We start from the raw sequence: 20,454 nt of genomic DNA on the forward strand, positions 1-20,454 counted from the left end.
TTCATTAAAAAAAATATTTTCCCCTTATGATGGGCACTAGATAGAGCTTACCCTCATTAGGACACCATTTCTCTCTGTCATGTCTGACAGTGTAGCAGACCTCAAATACAGGAGTAAGTTGGCAACAGAGTCATTATTTGAGGTATATTTAAACAACTTTTTTTTTATATAAACTATTTCAAGCCTTTAGGTCAGAACCATCTGTACGATTGCTGTAAAGCAATTTCTATTTAAAAAAAAAAAGGTCTAAAACATTCTTTGTCTCATCCTTACCACTCACTCCAATCTTATCTCACACCCACTCTTCCTTTTTCCTCCAGCCATTCTAAACATTTCAGCCCCTTCTAACTCGATCCACTCTCAAGTAATCTGCCATTCCCTCTGCCTGGAAAGTTCTGCCCTGAACCTTTGTATGGCTTACTTTCAGTCTTCATTCAGGTCTCTGCTTAAACTCACCTCCTCAGAAAGGTCTACTCTGACCATCACTCCCTATCCCCTACCCTTTACCATTTTTTCTTTTTTTAAATAACACTTACCCTTTCCTGTCTAGTTTGATGCTGCTCACCCCATTTTTTTGCCATGAAGGAAGGGGTGAAACACACATTATATGAATGATCTCATTCTCTCTCACCAGCAAAATTCAATTCTTTATTCCTCCTGCTTTGGTATTTTTCATATACATAAATATAGCTCTCTGTCTAAAGATAGGAGTTATACCTTTAGCCAGATAAATGGAAAAAAAAGAGAATTAAATCTGCACTGGTGTGGTCCACATTATCTTTGCTTTGTTTTTGCTAAAAATTTTTAGGATTTTACAATTAGAATCTTATAAATTTCAAAAACTGAATACAAGACTATCAAATCCCTACAATTCTTTGTAAATCTAGGATTCTGCTTTTGTTAACTATTGCCCCAAAATACAGCCTGGAAATTCTATAAATTCAGTTTTCTGCTTCTTCTAGCCAAGAAAGTCTCTGTATAATTTAACCTGCAATTCTTACTTTCTGCTGTTGACTTTAGTTGATTTTGCCAAAAGAATTTCTCCACAGGGAGACTCTCTGGGAGAAACAAAGTAGAATGGAGCAGAGTTCGAGAGTAGATATGTTTATATTTTAAAAATTGTATCTGATAATTGGAGTTAGTTTTTTAATATAACAATGAGAAGAAAAATGAGCACAGATAGTGAAAAAAAACTCTCAGTTAATTAATTTAGATGGATTAAGAATCTTTTCATAGAATATTTTCTAGAATCATGATAGCTAAGTGACAAGGAACCCCTGAAATGAGCCTAAGGTCATGGTCCTCTCTCTTAACCCAGCTTCAGTATAGTACACAGTCTAGGAAGACTGGAATTAAATTTGTTCAAGTTTTAATTTCATAGCTAGATGCAACTTGCTTACTTAAAGAAGTAGGCAATACTGAAGGAGTAAAGGAATCATAGAAGCTACAATGCATGGTAAGGGAAAAGGGGACCTATATAAGAAAAAAACATAGAAAACATTAGAATGGGAGAAAAAAGAGAATGTCAGCCATAAATTAGACTGAACAGCTCATCTTTTGCTTCCAGGTCTCTAGATTTGTAACTCAACTAACTCTTAAAAATATGGCTATGCTTTTAACAAATGCCCACCAAACATATAGAAAGACTGGTGACTCATTATTCATTCCACTAGGCTGTTTGGAGATTCAACTTTGAAATGAGAATATGTATAGGAAAATTCCGAGGAATCATTAAACATAAAAAAATTAGAATATAAAGCTGATGATTATCTTTAACCTAATTGTTGCTATCATAGGATGGGTGTGAACTTTTACCTCATTCATTTATTCAAACAAATAGTTATTGAGCCTTGTTTACTAAGTGCCCAACACCATACAAGGTGCAAGGGATATAATGATGGACAGACAAACATGGTCCTTTTTCTCATGGAACTTACAGGCTGGTGGGAGAAACACATAAGAACTAATAAAAAATTAAAATAACTGCAAACTATAGTAAAGTACTAAAGAAAACAAAGAATGGGCTAAGATACAGAATAATAATAACAACAACCTATTTTAAGGAGGGAAGTCAGAGAAAACTTCTCTGGAGAGGTGAAGGATTTGAAGGACTGGAGAGGTAGTAGAGCACTCAAGGAAAGGAAACTGCATGTACAAAGGTGGGAAAGAGCTCAGCACATCAGAGGAACTGAAAGAAGACCAGTGTTTCTGAGTGGAACACAGTGAACAAAGTTACAGAGGCAGGCAGGGGTCAGAAACTTAAATTTTAATGTACAAACAATATGAAGCCACTCAAGGATTTTAAATGATTTTAAAAGGATCCAATTTACATTACAAGACAGGTACTTCTGCAGCTCTGGAGTGAGATAAGAACAGAAGAAGGAAATTCAATTAAAAGGATACTGTGGTGGTCCAGAAGAAAACCTGGATTAAGGTGGAAGAAGTAGACAAATTTAAGATGGATTTCATACAGATGTATTCAACTCATATGTTCCAGTACGAGCTCTAAATCTTTCCCGCCAGCCTGCTCTATCTGCACAGACTCAAAACTTTGTAGTCATACCTGACTCCTCTCACAAACTTCATCCAATCAGACAGCAAATCTTGGGGACTCAACCCTCAGAATAGATCTAGAAGCTGACCACTTCTCACTACTCCCCTGCTACTACCCTAGTTCAAGCCACCATATTTTCTCACCCAGATTAATGAAACAAAAGTCCTAATGTTCTCCCTGTTTCAACTCTCATGCCCCTATGATCTATTCTTCCCACAGTTGCTAAAGGAACCCTTTCAAGTTTAAGTTAGATCCTGGCTGCTCAAAATCATGCAATAGCTCAGAGTAAAATAGAAGAGCCTACTGCGGTGGTTTCTCAAACTTGAGTATGCATCAGCATCAGCAGAAAGGCTCACAAATTTCTGGGTCCCACCACCAGAGTATCTGATTCATTAGATGTGGGGTGAGACCAAAGAATATATTCTGACTAAATTCTCAAGTGTGTTAGTCTGAGTCCTCCAAGAAGTAGATGTCAAAATGTGCAAGAAATTTGTTAGTGGAAACACCTGTGAGAGAATATGAGGATAAACTCAGGAGAGGGTGGGACAGCCACAAGACTTAGATACAGGTCTGATCTAAGTGAAGGAGAGAGGGACAGAGGGAAGATGAGTGGAAGTGTCTTTTATTGCAGTGTGATTCTAGTGAAAGTTCAGAAAGGCTGTCCCAGAGTTCCCAAGTGTCTCCCAGAAACAGGCCTGCCTTAGTAGCCTTGCTCTGCTTAGCCAATGGCTGGGAGTAGCCTATGGAAAGCAGCTTCAGTTTACACAGGATGATAAATGGATTTTAGTGCAGTAGCTGGGACCATTGTTCAATTATGCTCTTTGTATTTGGAGATCTGAGAGGTGCATTCTCATGGCTGTCAAACCAGGTAAAAGTGATTTTGGCGACCCACTGGCCAACATGATCTCCATTCTCTCATATCTCTCTAACCTCATTTCGTCCACTCTCCTTTCCCTCCACTCCAGACACCTGGCCTCCATTTTGTTCCCACCCCCTCACCTTCAAGTCTTTGCTCAAATGTCATTTACTGTGTCAATGACACCTTCCCTGATTACCCTATATAAAACTGCCACCAGACTACTTCCCCACCCCATACTACTGATCCTTCTTACCTGTTCTACATATTTTGTTCTATAGCATTAATTATCATGTAATAAATAAATTTATTTCATGTTCTATCTGTTGGTTACTTTCTGTTTTCCATTACTAGAATGTAACCTCCATGGGGGCAGGGACCTTTGTTTTGTTCACCAATATAAAAGGTGCTCAATAAATACTTGATGAATAAATTACATAAATTTCTACAGTTCTAGGAAGCAGAGAAATGGAAAAAGTTAAAACAAAAATTACTGTTAACCATCTATCTTTCATTGCAATAAAAATGGACTTTAAAAAGTTACAGTAAGAAATTCACCCTGGTTCCATTAGATTAGAAATAAAAGAAAAATGAACAGAGTATATTTGAATTGGATATGTTTTCTTTTAACTAGAACAGTAATATAAATACAAATAGAAATTTTAAAAGATGTTATCATATACTTACATTCCTGATACTAATGACACTTTGAACACGTGCTGAGCAGTGGAAGATGGATTGCCTAAAGCCACATTAAGTGCTCTGTCGATACTGAATGCCATCTGAGAAAGATAGCTTTCTGGCTGCTGTCCATAACCATCATATGGCACATAGAGGTAAGGAAAGATGCCATGTAGATGAAGACATGTCTTCTGACCTAAAATGTAACACATTGTAAAGTTTAGACTTGAGATGCATTTTAAAACCTTAACATTACAAAGCTCAGAATACAAGTCATTTAAATGGTCTAAGGACAACACAGCTTATCTGAGGGAAGGGTTGAAGAAACTAACCCATAGTTAAAGCCACCTGTATTGACTACATTTTACAACAGAACATTTAGAAGCATTTTATAAATATAAGCATTATAGTTTGATTTAAATAGTAGTTTTGGTGCAAATACGTTTGAATATTTCACCCTCACAATCTAACTACTTTTATGTACTTCACTGAATTGCCCTATAACAGTGGCCCCCAATCTTTTTGGCACCAGGGACCAGTTTCATGGAAGACAATTTTTCCACGGAATTGGGGAGGGGGGGACGTTTCAGGCAGTAATTCGAGCGATGGGGAGCAGCAGATTAAGCTTTGCTTGCTTGCCTGCCACTCACCTCCTGCTATGCGGCCCGGTTCCACTGACTGGTAACTGGTCCAGAGCCCAGCGGTTGGGGACCCTTGCCCTATAATACCACTTAACACAGTGTTATGAAGCTTACAAAAGCTCACTGAAAGTTTACTAAATAAATCAATGAATGTGTCTGTCTTGGCATCCAGTGTGTGGAGTTTTGCTATGGGGTGGGGGGGCGTGGTTTGGGAAGGGTAAAAATGAAATTTTGCTATTAGGGAAAAAAAATCAAAACAGACAAAAAAAAATCAAAAGAAAACCCCTACAAATCAACTGTCTGTAATGGACTTCTGGATATTTAAATTGCACATTTGATGGAGTGGGACAGGGGAGACACAAAGAGGGAAAAAAAAACAGCATGCACACTTTCCAGGAAGCCATTACATCAGGCAAGGTGCAGAAGGGGTAAATGGTGCTGATTTGCCAACAGACAATCCCGTATAGCCATGATAGAGAAAATAATATGAGTAAGAACCCACAAAATAAGTGCTACCGAAAAAGTAATGTATCCACGACAAGGTTAAGTAACAACAGCAGCAACAAAAAGCAGATGCATCATTATTCTCATGAATCTGGCAGGGCTGTATAAAAGTGGTTCCTTTCCTCTGAACATTGTCCCTCGTTCCCCTTGGGCACATGCTATTTGTCTAATTCAAACAGAGAGGAGAACAGCAGTGATGGAAGAACACATGCATTCTTCTCATGCTGTCACTTACTACTGCCCTGCCAACACAATCCTAGGGCTTCTCTCCCACCTCTTATCCCACTGTGTTCCACTGGCTTTTTCTTTTGGTAGAAAAGTATTTGTTTGATCACTATCCTATTTATAATTTAGGGTGATTTATGTAAAATACATAGAAAATAGTTCTATGTTCTGTTGATACTTGTATTTACACTTTTTACAGAGAATAACATCAGCTTGTCTTATTTTTAAGGTACAGCTATAACAGAATTAACAAATAAATCTGGAATAGTTATTACATAAAGTATAGCAAAACTGGAAAAGTCACATAATGGAATAAGACCTATGCCCTCCCGAATACAGTATTCTCATTTGAGCTACCAACTTTGATGTTTTTGAAAAATTACAAATTGTGTTGCTGTTAGACAAATTTTAATTTCTAATTTTATGTTACTTAATTTCAAAGGAATGAAAAAAATATTTTCAGTTAAAAGCAAATCCTTTAACCATTCTCTTTTATTTCTAAATATGCATGATACTACTTCCTAAATATTGCAGCTTTCAATTCTTCAAATAGAAAAAATTCAAATTGTAATGATGAACAAGTCTTAAGAAAATATATTGATATTTTATCAATTTACTGATGATCTATTTGAATGCTTTCTAAACATCTCATGAAAAAAGGTTATAACCATTACACTTCTGGATATAAACCACAATTTGGTTAAAAGTAACTGGCGGGCTTCCCTGGTGGCGCAGTGGTTGAGAGTCCGCCTGCCGATGCAGGGGACACGGGTTTGTGCCCCGGTCCGGGAGGATCCCACATGCCGCGGAGCGGCTGGGCCCGTGAGCCATGGCCGCTGAGCCTGTGCGTCCGGAGCCTGTGCTCCGCAACGGGAGAGGCCACAACAGTGAGAGGACCGCGTACCGCAAAAAAAAAAGAAAAAAAGTAACTGGCATGCTAAACTATGGGGTGAGGGAGGTAGGGAGACAGAAAAGTATCCTCTTTTTAAGTTGACAAATAAAATATAAGACCGGTGGTTACAAAATTACTAGCATATTTCACAAGCAATATTGTAAGTTCTTAAGATATAAGTTTTACAGTCCATATCTTAATAATGTAAATCTGGGTAAGCTTTATAAGAAATAATAATAAAATCTGATTTCTAATAGTTTCCTTATAGGCAGGATGTTCACAAAGTTCATAAAAATTTTTACCATATCCTCTTTTCACATCGCCTATGAAGTAGGGGCCAGAGAAATGATCTTTCTATTTATAGGCTTTGGAACAATAATTTACGGTGTATGATTTAGAAAAAAAAGCAGAAATCATTTATTCAGCAGGCACTGGACTAAGTGCTTTATATATATTTATTTCTAAAACTTAGAACAACTTTGCAAGTATCACAAAGGTTAACTTTCCCAAAGTCACATACCTATTAAGTAATTGAATCAGGATTTAAAAGCAGATCAACAAAATCTAAAACCAATGCTCTTTCCATTTAACCATTCTGGTTCAATGTTTTTAAGAAAGTAAATATTGGCTTCCTTAATCCTTAATTCCTCAGTTCTTACTTTTGTACTGTAAACACCTGTTTTCTTACTGGGCTCTCTCTCTCATTTGACTGCAAATTCTTGGGAGCTGGTGTTGTGTCTGAATGATAGTAATATCCCCAGGATCCAGCACAAAACACATTAATATATATTTAACAGATATTTATTGAACGAACCACCAGCAAAACAGAATAGGTGCTTAAGGAGAAGGAATGGTGTGAAAGCCTAGAATATCTGAAAAAACAAATCTATGAAAACAGAGGGACTCTGATACAACTAAGGCACCACCATCAGGGTTACAGAAGAACATAAAGGATCTCCAGCTTATTGCACTTTCCTACCCTGAATGACCCAACGTCCCATGCAAAGCTGTAGTCACTAAATCAACACAGATGCACCTCCGTGTAGTTCTCCAGCAGTAGGGATAGCTCAGTGCTTTACTCACCACCCTTACTCAAGAACAATCTCCTGAAGAAAAACCACAGCCTAAGGAATTCTTGGCAGAACCATAACAGCTCTAATACAGAATATGTGTCACAGAAATTATGAGAAACAAGATAAAAAAAAAGGAAACTCAAAAGTTAAACAAAGAAAATGTGTAAAAATGAACAACAGTCAATTTCTTGTCTTTTATCATTATAAAATTTGTGGTTCTGTCAGAGCGTCGCTTTATCTTGACAAGATACAGACCACTTTTATTTTTTTCCCCTCCATCAGCTCTATCCCACACAAATATGTGGAGACATACAGATGTAAAGTCCCTCAGAGAAAAACCAGTCTACCCTGACCCCCCTCACTCAGGATTATTTTCGGCTGTGAGAAAACACCCTAAAATCAGTGCTTGTAAGCATTAAATTAGTGGCTTCTCTCTCATAAAAGTCCACGTAGCTGGTTACGGATTCAGGTTTTTTCAACATCTATTTAGCGGCCTAGTGAAGAGGAACGCTTGACTTCAGCCTAGAGGCTTTTCTACTATACTCCAAAGAGTTCCACACACAGGATTCTTTTAAGAAACTTTTTATAAAATTAATAAAAGCTATGCTGTTTCAAAACCTTACTAAATGATTTGGGATCCTGGATATTAGCTATTTCCAGGTAAAGTGGATCCAAAGAAAGAAAATATCCCTACTTTCTGAATGCCCCCTATTATTGTCATGTGAAACTGAATTAAGGTAACAAATAGAGTAGGGATAAAGACTGTCATTGGGGGAATAAGCCTATGTACACAGGTTTCAAAAAATTTTTAAGAGTGAATTTTCCAATTTGACTGATGTCGTCTCATTCAGAAACTGCAACAAGGTTGTTTCACGAAAAGTGCCACGGAACTTGTCACAGTATAACTGCTCGCTTTTAAAGACACTACAGCAAAACTTTGTGGAATTGGCTGTTTTCCAACTGTGTGTAAGAAGGGCTTTTATAACTAAGGTAGGTGCCTCTGTAACAGCCAGTACTTGCGTGCTCTAAATCTAATCTTTCACATAACTTAGAATTACACTACACATAAAGTCCTCTGTATTCCAACATTTCTTATATTGTTTTCTCACGTGTTCTTCTACATTTTAAGTGCCCAGATTTGGGCTCTGAATAAATTCTGCTTCTAAAACCTTGTTAGTCTGTAGCAAAATTATTTTGTTTTTGTGGATCCATTTTCAATAAACAGAAAGACTAACACGTGCCATTCCTCTAATTCTGGGGTCTACAAATTTTCTTTTGTAAAGTGGCAGATAGTAAATACTTTAGGCTTTCTGGACTATACTGTCTCTGACAACTACTTAACTCTGTTGTTGTACTCTAAAAGCAATCATAGACAGTACTTAAGTGAATGGGCATGGCTGTGTTCCAATAAAACTTCACTTACAAAAACAGGCAACAGGGGGCTTCCCTTGTGGTGCAGTGGTTGACAGTCCGCCTGCCGATGCAGGGGACACGGGTTTGTGCCCCGGTCCGGGAAGATCCCACATGGCGCGGAGCGACTAGGCCCATGAGCCATGGCCGCTGAGCTTGCGCGTCTGGAGCCTGTGCTCCGCAACAGGAGAGGCCACAACATTGAGAGGCCCGCATGCCGCAAAAGAACAACAACAACAAAAAAAAAAAAAAAAAAAAAACAGGCAACAGGAGGGATTTTGTCCATGGATAGTAATTTGCCAAACCCTGATCTGATTAGACTTCCTTGTCAACCAGAACAGGAAAATTTAATGGTGTCTTCTTTTTTCTTTTTTAAATAAAACAAGCTGATTGGTAATCACAATCAAAATCATGCTGACCTAAGAGTATCTTAAGAGACTGAATAAGAAACGCTCATTTTGTAATTTGCAAACCCCATCTCCCAAATCTCAATCGACACAAGATTTTAAACAAAACTCTACAGAGCTATCAAACAAACAAACAAACTTGGCTATGTGAACAGGAATATCTGTACTTATGAAATTTTTCATATTTTCTTCAAGGAACATCTCTTTTTAAGTTTTATATTACTATCGTTAACTCAACGTTTCCCTCCAGTCTTTCTTTTTCCATGCCCACAAAACCCACAAAATGAGTTAAGCAAAACTCCTCATAGTCACAGTTTGAAAGCAAATGTTATCTCACCTATTCTCGTTTAAAAAAGAAAAGTCTTAAAGATGTACTCTTAGCCCTAGAAATTACATTTTTTCAGAATTTATGCTAAGGACAATATTAAGAATGTACATACAGATTTAGATATTAAGATGCTAAGAGAGTATAACTAATAATAGTAAAAAACTGAAGATAATAAACTTCCCCAAGATTAAGTAATTATGGCATATCTGTATCTCAGAACAAATCTATGGCTCTCATACCAAATCCTGCTTGCTACTTGTTTTTGTAAATCAAGTTTTATTGGAATACACCCATTTGGAAGGGTCTATGGCTGCTTTTGCTACAGGAAGAGTTGAATAGCTGTGACAGAGACCTTCTAGCCCCTCAAAGCTTCAAAAATGTACTATGTGGCCCTATAGAGAAAAAGTCTGCTAACCTCAGCAATAGGTGGTATTGACGTATATTTCCTAGCATAAGATGTTTATGACATATCTATTTCTGGTGATGTTCAGATTTAATTCAGTTATGAAACTATATATAATACATTAAATCAGATAATGGGTGATTTCATTTTTTTGTTGTTGCTTATATATATTTTCTAAATATTATACAATTTGTGTAAAAGAAAGGCAGGAAGGAAGAAGTCACCTACTTCTCAATGACCTAGAAATTAAAAACAAAATAAAACAAAAACTAAGTATAAACACTAACTTTATAAAGGGCATATGTATATAACTTCCTGTTGAATAGTTTCTCTTCATTTTCTCCTTTAATTCATAAATAATGCTTTGGGGTCTCACATACATTCATGCCATTTTATTTCTTCAACTAAGGTATACAGGACTTTATTTAGAATCATTGGCTTTAAGTTACTAATCCTACATTACTAACAGCTATATCCCTCAGACACCAGATGTTTCAAAGGCCTATTTTATTTATATGTCTGCCTAATATATCTTTGTATTCTCAGTGCTGAACATGGTTGGTTCTGTTGTTCATACATGTAGGCATAAATTCTCTATTCATCAAATAATTTGTGGAAGCCCAATGTTCGGTGCTAGGCCACAGGCTGCTCATAATCACAGCCCTGGATCTCATGGACTTGACATTCTACTTGGAGATAAAGATGAGTAAATAGGCCATTACAGTATGGTAATTCTATATCCAGAAGTATCTAACTCAGTTTGTGAGAATATAAGAAGGCTTCCCTGAGGAAGCAATAAAAGAGCAAAGTGAGAAAGAATACTGCAGTATGTACAGATACCTGAAAGCAAACAAGAACATGACATGGTCTGGAAATAGGAAAAAGGCAATTAGGATGGAGCAAGGAATGCAATGGAGAGAAGGGCAAAGTGTGTGTGTGTGTGTGTGTGTGTGTGTATGTGTGTCTGTGTGGACTCTGTGACCTATTTGGATTTGCATTTTATAAAGTTCCCTTCTGGACACATTGTGGAGAAGCTGGGGACAGAACTATAATGGGAAGATCTGTTTTGGAGGCTGTTGGAATAATTCAGGCAGGAGATGTCAGTAGAGATAAAGAAAACCTAAATCGAAAGACTTAGGGCACAGAACTGAAAGGTAACTTACTGTAATTTGAAGGTAGGGTAAAGGAGAAAGAATAAAAAATGACCCACATTTTTGGTTTAGGCAACTAGACAAATGGGAATGTCATTCAAAGAAAACTGAGAAAGAAGAATAGGTTGATTTCTGTTTTGAACTTGAGGAATTTTACATGTCTGTAGAAATTCCAAATGAAGATTTATGTTAAGCAAAATTAGATACAGATGAGGAGCTTAAGACAGAGATCTGGGCTAGAGAAGAAAACAGATTTGAGAGTATGAGCAACAACTGAGTAAGAACGTTCAGGGAAAATAGACAAGAGAAGGGGTGTAAGCCAGAAACTTGAGGAATACTAATATTTAAGGGAGGAATAGAGGATTTTGATTTATGTGGGATGTGAGAGAATCAGCCCCTGAAAGGGCTGCCTGGCAAGAAAGGGAGGTAATAGTGAATAATTGAGAATGTAACTATGTTAGCCGTGGAACCAGAGTTCCAAAGGTCCAATAGAAATGTATAAGAGAAAGGCAAGCAATGAGAGGCTGGGTCAGAGACTGGAAGCAGAATGCTGATAAAAATATACAAGAATGGGAAAAGGCACTTCCAGACTGGCAGAGGAAGGACCTTGGAAAACCAGCTCCTCCATAAAAGCAACAAGAATACTGGCAAATACTGTCAAAGGAAAAGACAACCTACTCAATGGGAGAAAATATTTGCAAATGATATGACAGATAAGGGGTTAATGTCCAAAATACATAAATAGCTCATACAACTCAACATCAAAAACACAAACAACCCAATTTAAAAATGGGCAGAAGACCTGAACAGACATTTTTCCAAAGAGGAAGTGCAGACGGCCAACAGGCACATGAAAAGATGCTCAACACTGCATCTTTTAGCTCAACACTGCTAATCATTCACACCTGTCAGAATGGCTATCATAAAAAGAACACAAATAACAAATGTTGGTGAGGATGTGGAGAAAAGGAAAACCTCATACACAGTTGGTGGAAATGTAAATTGGTGCAGCCACTGTGGAAAACAGTATGGAAGTTTCTCAAAAAAACTGAAAACAGAACTACCATATGACCCAGCAATTCCACTCCTGGGTATATATCCAAAGAAAATGAAAACACTGATACAAAAAGCTATATGCACCCCAGTGTTCAGAGCAGCATTATTTATAATTGTCAAGATACAGAAGCATCCTAAGTGTTCATCAACAGATGAATGGATAAAGAAGCTGTGCAATATGCATACACACACACACGGAATACCACTCAGCCATAAAAAAGAAAGAAACTTTGCCATTTGCAACAACAGGGATGGACTTGGAGGGTATTATGCTAAGTGAAATAAGTCAAACAGAGAAAGACAAATATTTTATGATGATCACTTATATGTGGAATCTAAAAAAATACAACAAACTAGTGAATACAACAAAAAAGAAAGACTCACAGATATAGAGAACAAACTAGTAGCTACCAGTAGGGAGAGGGAAGGGATGAGGGGCAATATAGGGGTAGAGGATTAAGAGATACAAACTATTATGTATAAAATAAGCTACAAGGATATATTTTACAACACAGGGAATATAGCCAATATTTTATAATAACTATAAATGGAGTACATTTAAAAATTATAAACCACTATACTGTACACCTGTAACATATAATATTGTACATCAACTATACTTCAAGAAAAAAATTTTTTTTAAGAATACTGCAGGGCTTCCCTGGTGGCGCAGTGGTTGAGAGTCCGCTTGCCGATGCAGGGGACACGGGTTCGTGCCCCGGTCCAGGAAGATCCCACATGCCGCAGAGCGGCTGGGCCCGTGAGCCATGGCCACTGAGCCTGCGCGTCTGGAGCCTGTGCTCCGCAACGGGAGAGGCCACAACAGTGAGAGGCCCGCATACCGAAAAAAAAAAAGAATACTGCAAAATACTGTCAAAATCAACTTTATTTTTAGCTTTGACATTAATTTAAAGGCTTGTGACAATCTAAGGAATGTTTATTCAAGAAAACCAGTTGACTCTTAGCAAGAAGAGCAAGCTTTCTAGTGTCTTAACTTGACCGAATTCAATCTCTCATCCCCAGCTCCAGATCAGCCTTGAAAACCAAAATATTGCAAATATGGTAGCTGTGAAACCCCAAAGCCAAGCAGATACTGGAGAGACCAGAATAGATTTGAAGTTCTCCCAAAGCCTCAGAAAACTGTTACTATTTGATGTGCCTTGCAGCTTGCTAAAATACTCTATTCTCAGGGCTTGTCTTTGTTTGATAAGACTCAAGAGCTCATTCTATGTGTATAGTCCTATCTGCAGCATATTTGTTGAAAATAGTCATCAACAACTGTTTAACACTGCAGTTGCCTGAGCGATTTTTACTAGTTGCAGCTAATAAGAGGCTGACCAAGATACTTAAAAGAAAAAACCGAGGAATTAAATGTCCATAAGGGGCTTTGAAAAGCTCTGCAATAGTCCTGGGAATTTAGAAGGCTAGGCACATGTGAGGAGCTGTGTGAATGTGCAGGAAGACCTGAGAAGGCCCTAATCTTTCACTTCTGGTTGACCTTGAAGCTCTGCTTCAACATATGCACACAAACAAAGCCCCTCAGCAAAAGCTGAATAGAGACCTATTGGTTAAGTCATTTAAAGAAATCTCTGGCTAATCAGTAACTGATCACTGAGTTAGCTGAGCAGACTTCAAAGAACAAAGACTGAACAGAATTAGCCCAGGAAAATCACTAGAGAAACAAGCAGCAACACCAATAACAGAGCAAAACAAATCCTGGGAGTAGGAAGAAATATGATTTTCTTAACTGTCACGTTATTTAAAATGTGACAATTTATTTTATTGTATTTAAAATGTCTAGTTTCCAACAAAAAAATTATGACATACAAAGAAATAGGGAAGTATGGCCCATACATAGGAAAAAAAGTCAACAGAAACTGTCTCTGAAGAAGCCCAGATGTTGGTCTTACTAGACAAAACCTTAAACCAGCTATTATAAATATTTCAAAGAAATAAAGCAAATTATGTCTAAAGAGTTAAAGGAGTTTGACAGTCATATTTTACCTAATGGAGAATATAAATGAAGAGACAGAAATTATAAAAAAGAATCAAATAGAAAGCTGGCATTTAAATATGAAAAGGATATTTCCACCCAGTGAAATTAAAACAATAATAAGAAGATTCAAACAGACATTTTCAAGTTGAAAAGAGCAATAACAGAAATCAAAAATTTACTAGAGGGGGTAAACAGCACATTTGAACTGGCAGAAGAACCAGTGAACTTCAGACAGGTCAGTTAAGATTCTCCCCAATCCGAGGAACAAAAAGAGTAAAGGAAAATGAACAGAGCCTCAGAGGTCTGTGGGTCTCCATCAAGTATACCAACATAAACACAATGTGAGTTTCCGAAGGAGAGGAGAGAGAGAAAGGAGTGGAAAGAATATTTGAAAAAATTATGACAAAAAACTTCCCAAATTTGATGGAAAACATTAGTATGTATACCTAAAAAGTTCAATAAACTCCGAGTAGGACAAAGTTGAAGAGATCCACATCTAGATGTTTCATAGCCAAACTGTCAAAAGACAGAAAGAGAATCATGAAAGCAGCAAAAACAAAACAGAACAGTTCTCAGATACAAAGTTTCCTCAAGAAGATTAAGAGCTGACTTCTCATTAGAAACCATGGAGACCAGTGGGCAGTAGGATGACATGGTCAAAGGATAAAAGAAAAAGACTGGCATCCAAGAATTCTATACCTAGCAAAGTACCCTTCAAAAGTGAAGGAGAGCTAGGTGAGGTGGGAAAAAAGAAATTAAAACATATCTAGATAAATGAAAACTGAGAGAATTCGTCACTAGCAGACCTGCCCTACAAGAAATACTAAAGGGTATTTCATTTCAGGCTGAAATGAAAGAACAACAGACAGTATCTTAAATCCACACTAAGCAATAAAGAGCAGGAGTAAAGGTAGCTATATAAGTAAATACAAAAGATAATAAAAATGTATATTTGTAATTCTTTTCTTCTCCTAACTCATTTAAAGGATAGGTGCATAAAATAATTATTATAAAATTGTGCTGGACTTCCCTAGTGGTGCAGTGGTTGAGAGTCCGCCTGCCGATGCAGGGGACACGGGTTCGTGCCCCGGTCCAGGAAGATCCCACATGCCGCAGAGCGGCTGGGCCCGTGAGCCATGGCTGCTGAGTCTGCACGTCCAGAGCCTGTGCTCCGCAACGGGAGAGGCCACAACAGTGAGAGGCCTGCGTACCGCAAAAAAAAAAAAAAAATTGTGCTGATGGGCTTATAATGTATAAAGATGTAATCTGTATAAATGGTGTTACACTAGAGCAAAGTTTTTATATATTAAAATTAAATTGAGATTAATCCAAACTAGACTGTTTTAAATTAAGATGTCAACTGTAATCGCCATGGCACCACAAGGAAAATAACTTAAATATACACAAGCAACAATAACAGAATTAAAATAGTATACTAGAAAATATCTATTCAGCATAAAATAAGGTTGTAATTGAGGAGCAGAGCAACAAAAAAGCTTCCTGCTTTTATACACAGAGAAAACAAAGAGCAAAATAGCAGATGTTAAACTATAACATAACTGTGTAGGTGGCCAAAGGGCACATTATATCTTGATCTGTAGTTCTCTACTCAATGGGGAAGACCAATTTTCCCACTTTTACATTCACCAGTACAATTTGGGGTACTATGCAAAATAAGAAGAAGTTACAGAATTACCACAAGCCAAAGAAACTCTGGAGATTAGACTCCTTTGCCTCAGCCATGTCTCAGATGTGCTCAGTACATTCCCTTGAATTAATTAACATACTCTATAACCAGAAGAATCACTGAGAAAATAGGAAAGAGACTGACATAAAGAGTACCTTTTTAAAGAGAATTTTTTGAAGAAAATAAAGTGTATGATTAGTATTTGGATGGAAAACTAACTGCATCTCATTCTTGAAGCACGAGCTCACTTGCTAATTCAACTATGAACATCTTCCTTTACCTACAAAAGTAAGTTTAAAACTTGTTTTCTCATTTATGTCCTCACAGCAACTGTATAAATCTATTATGGCACTTATTATGTTACACATATGCTTATGCACAGTGGAATCACATCATGTAAGCGTCTTATTTACTGGGTAGGAAGGGATGGAGGGAGATGGAAAGAGACACAGAGGAGGAGACCAAATGAATAATATGAGAACACAATTAAATGGTATCAGTATGTCCAGTCAATAAATTTATCCCCCAGCACTATGAGATATATAAATCTGCTGTTCCTTAGTCTCTCAGTTCCTACATGCCTCTAACAGTGGAAGCAGCTCTTATTGAGAGAGGCAACTAAGTATGATCCTATCGTTTAAAAGATACAGTTAATAATAGTGTTCATAAAACATGGCCCTGATCACAGACCAACTATCTTAACTAGAGCTCAACTGAGGAGACCATGATTACTGTCAAAACTGAGGAAAACTAAGCTGTTGGACTCATTGAAAGGTAGTGATAGATTTCATACAATTTAAAAGACTGTTGGAGAAATTCTCCCTATGAGGTTTTAATCTTTTACCTTTAGCTTCAGACCCTAACCTCCTGTAAGACACAACTTCACTGTCTCTGTCTTCACACCTACAGTGTGAGTTCCTTCAACACACACATAATGCCTTCTTATTCTTCCTGTTCTTAATGTCTAGCAGAGAGCCTGAAATACAGCGGGTGTTTGATATATGTTAGATAAGCATGTGTGGTATAATTTTTAAAATATGTATATATTTGATCTTTGTGCCTTATTCCTGATACAGAGCTCCTATAACCGCTGGTTATTTCCTGAGTGACAGGAGTATCTTTTGTTATTCATAATGAACCCCTTTTGACCATACCTGAGTTTATGCTAATAAGGTGACTCTTGGTGGGGTCTTTGGATAGCTTCAGAATGGGGGCTGGTTACCCAGGAATCAACCATATCATCAGAGGGTTGCAACTTTCAACACCATTTCCCCCATCTCATCTTCAGGTTCAATCACCAATAGTCAATGACTTAATCAATCATGCCTCTGTAAGGAAACTTCAATAAAAACTCTTGAACAATGAGGCTTTGGGGAGTTTCCTGATTAATGATGCCATCTCAGCTCCATGGAGACAGAGGCATCTGTGCTCAGGAGCCTTCTGAAACTTGCCCTATGTATCTCTTCATCAGGCTGCTCATTTGTATCCTTTTAAATAAACTGTATTAAGTATAGCACTTTCCTGAATTCTGTAAGTTATAGCAATTTATTGAAACTGAAAGGGAGCTGAGAGAGGGGTTGTGGGATTAGCTCACCCAACTAATCTGTAGTTGGATGAACAGAAGTGCAGGTGGCCTGGGGATCCCATTTGTGGCTGGGGACAGTGGGGACAATCTTATGAGACTGATCCCCTACCCTGTGGGGTCTGCACAAACTTCAGGTAGTTAGTGTCACAACTGAATTGAACTGTAGAACCTCCAAAGTTGATGTTAGAGAATTGAGAATTTATGGTTAGAAAACTGAAACAACAGGATTTTTTTCATACTGGGTAACTCCTAAGAGGGCTTTCAATAATTGAGTCTACTAGAAAATTTGCCTGCTTTTATTTTTTCTCCCTATAAATATTGCTTTTCAAATGCTAATGAAGATATAATGTCCTCCTATCTCCCCCTATTTGCAAGGGGCTAGAAGGGACTGAATTAAGGACCGCCTTTCCATATTAAACAGCAGTAAAATAACCAACAGCAAAATATAACATACAAATTCTTTTATGATTAACATGTCAAAAAACTGATGAAATGACGTGCCCAAAGTTCATATGTAATTTAGTTTGCAATTATTATTATAGAAAGGAAATGAGTAATTACCTTTACTTCCACTGTGATTGTGAGCCTCAGTTTGGATACTATTTCACACACCATGGTATACCATCAAACTTTTAGCCTTAAAAAATTAAACTGTTAATAGTGGTTTCAAGCTAGAATCTCCAAGAAAATGTGTACCTCTCAGACTAAATTTCATTTAAAAAACTAGCGCTTATTAACCTTTGCTAAAAATAAAATTCTGACTTGAAAAACAAATGTTGTTTTAGTTTCCGACGTTTTAGCCAGAATGGTCACACATATTAATCTTTGTGGTATTTTGACTAAAAGTTTAAGTAATCCAAGGTCTTGCAGTAAAATTAATAATCTGATTACAATTTGAAAATTCAACTCAGATGATTTAAAGCAATATTAATAGCTAATCAAAATAAACTTAAACCGTCCAGTCAAATTTGTATATAAATGCCTGAATTTTCTTTCAAAGGCACATAAGTGAAATGTTACAAATAATTAAATTATGCAAATTTAGTAAGTTGCTCAACCATACTTTATGGTAGCTAAACAATCAAGGACCTTAAAAGTTTACCTACCTAAAAGAAAGTAAAAAAACAACTTAAGAAATAAAAGAAAGTATTTTGAAATCATATTTTATAAGGGACTTGTAACTAGAATAAACACTCTTACAGCTTAACAAGAAAAAAGACAAATAACCCAGTTTTTAAATGGGCAAAGGATCTGAATAGACATTCCTACAAGAAAACATAAAAATGGCTAATAAGTACATAAAAGATGCTCAACATCAGTAGCCATCAGTGAAATGCAAATCAAAACCACAATTAAATAAGACTTTACACCCACTAGGATGGCTATAATCAATAAGTCAGACAATAACAAGTGTTATGGAGAAAATGGAAACCTCATACACTGCTGGTGGAAATGTTAAATGCTGTGGTTGGTTTGGAAAGTAGACTGGCAGTTCTTCAAAAGGTTAAACACAGTTATCATATGACCAGCAATTCCACTCCTATACACATGCCCAAGATAAATGAAAATACACATCCACACAAAAACCTGCACATAAATGCTCACAGCAGCATTATTCGTAACAGCCAAAAGGTAGTAATAACCCAAGTGTTCATCAATTGATGAATGGATATAGTGTGGCATCTATACAATGGAATATTTATTCATAAAAACGAATGAACTGATAAATGCTACAATATGGATGAATCTTAAAAACCTTATACTAAGTTAAAGAAGCCAAACACACAAAAAATCACATATTGTATGATTCCGTTTACATGAAATGTCTAAAATACATAAATTTACAGGAACAGAAAGGTTACTAGAGGTTTTAAGGACTGATGGTGCTGGGTGGAGTGAGTAGTGACTGCTACTGGATATGGTGTTTCTTTTTAGAGCGACAGAAATGTTCTAAAACTGATTGCGGTGATGGTTACAGTTACACAACTCTGTGAATATACTCAAAAACACTGAATTGTACACTTTAAATAGGTAAACTGTATGGTATGTGAACTACATCTAAATAAAGCTATTATATATAATTATATATATAATTGAAGTATAGTTGATTTACAATATTGTGTTATTATATATATTTTTTAACCTATCCATACTCATTGTTTTCTTTAGAGGTCTCTAATGAGAAGACTTAATTTTTAATATACCATTAGAGTCAATGCATTCATTAAAATGAATTAGTGGATTTGCACCACAGAAATAAATTATGAATAAAATGAGAAATACAAACATTAGCCACTAAAACCACTTATACATCTTTATCTCCATATAATGATGCACTGAATCCTGAATCACATTAAGATATTTTGTCAAATTATAGAGATGTTCCATTTAAACTGATCATTACCAAAACAGATAAAGAAATTAAGGATCAAGAAAGAGCTGTCAATGTAAGAAAGTTTTTTTTCAGACAATAAAAACTGAATGACAACAAAACTGAACTACTACACTGTATTTTTTTTTCATCTTTATTGGAGTATAATTGTTTTACAATGGTTAGATTCTGCTTTATAACAAAGTGAATCAGCTATACATATACATATATCCCCATATCCCCTCCCTCTTGCATCTCCCATGCACCCTCCCTATCCCACCCCTCTAAGGTGGTCATAAAGCACAAAGCTGAACTCCTGGTGCTATGCGGCTGCTTCCCACTAGCTATCTATTTTACATTTGGTAGTATGTGTAAGTCCATGCCACTCTATCACTTCATCCCAGCTTACCCCTCCCCCTCCCCGTGTCCTCTAGTCCATTCTCTACATCTGCGTCTTTATTCCTGTCCTGCCCCTAGGTTCTTCAGAACCATTTTTTTTTTTTAGATTCCATATATATGTGTTAGCATACAGTATTGGATTTTCTCTTTCTGACTTACTTCACTCTGTATGACAGACTCTAGGTCCATCCACCTCACTACAAATAACTCAATTTCGTTTCGTTTTATGGCTGAG

At 36.8% G+C, this 20,454-nt stretch overlaps 1 protein-coding gene across 4 annotated transcripts in view; it reads right to left on the reverse strand.

Moving 5' to 3' along the window:
- Window positions 1-20,454, reverse strand: part of REV3L (REV3 like, DNA directed polymerase zeta catalytic subunit) — a 186,191-nt gene that overhangs the window by 124,502 nt on the left and 41,235 nt on the right. For all 4 annotated transcript variants that reach the window (XM_029223582.1, XM_029223584.1, XM_029223581.1 and 1 more), the window contains one exon: window positions 4,098-4,287. In XM_029223582.1, the coding sequence (XP_029079415.1) occupies window positions 4,098-4,287 (190 nt within the window). The remainder of the gene's footprint in view (window positions 1-4,097; window positions 4,288-20,454) is intronic.

This window comes from Monodon monoceros, unplaced genomic scaffold, assembly GCF_005190385.1.
Source record: "Monodon monoceros isolate NGI ecotype Baffin Bay Population unplaced genomic scaffold, NGI_Narwhal_1 Super_Scaffold_15, whole genome shotgun sequence".
In the NCBI taxonomy this organism is placed as follows: domain Eukaryota; kingdom Metazoa; phylum Chordata; class Mammalia; order Artiodactyla; family Monodontidae; genus Monodon; species Monodon monoceros.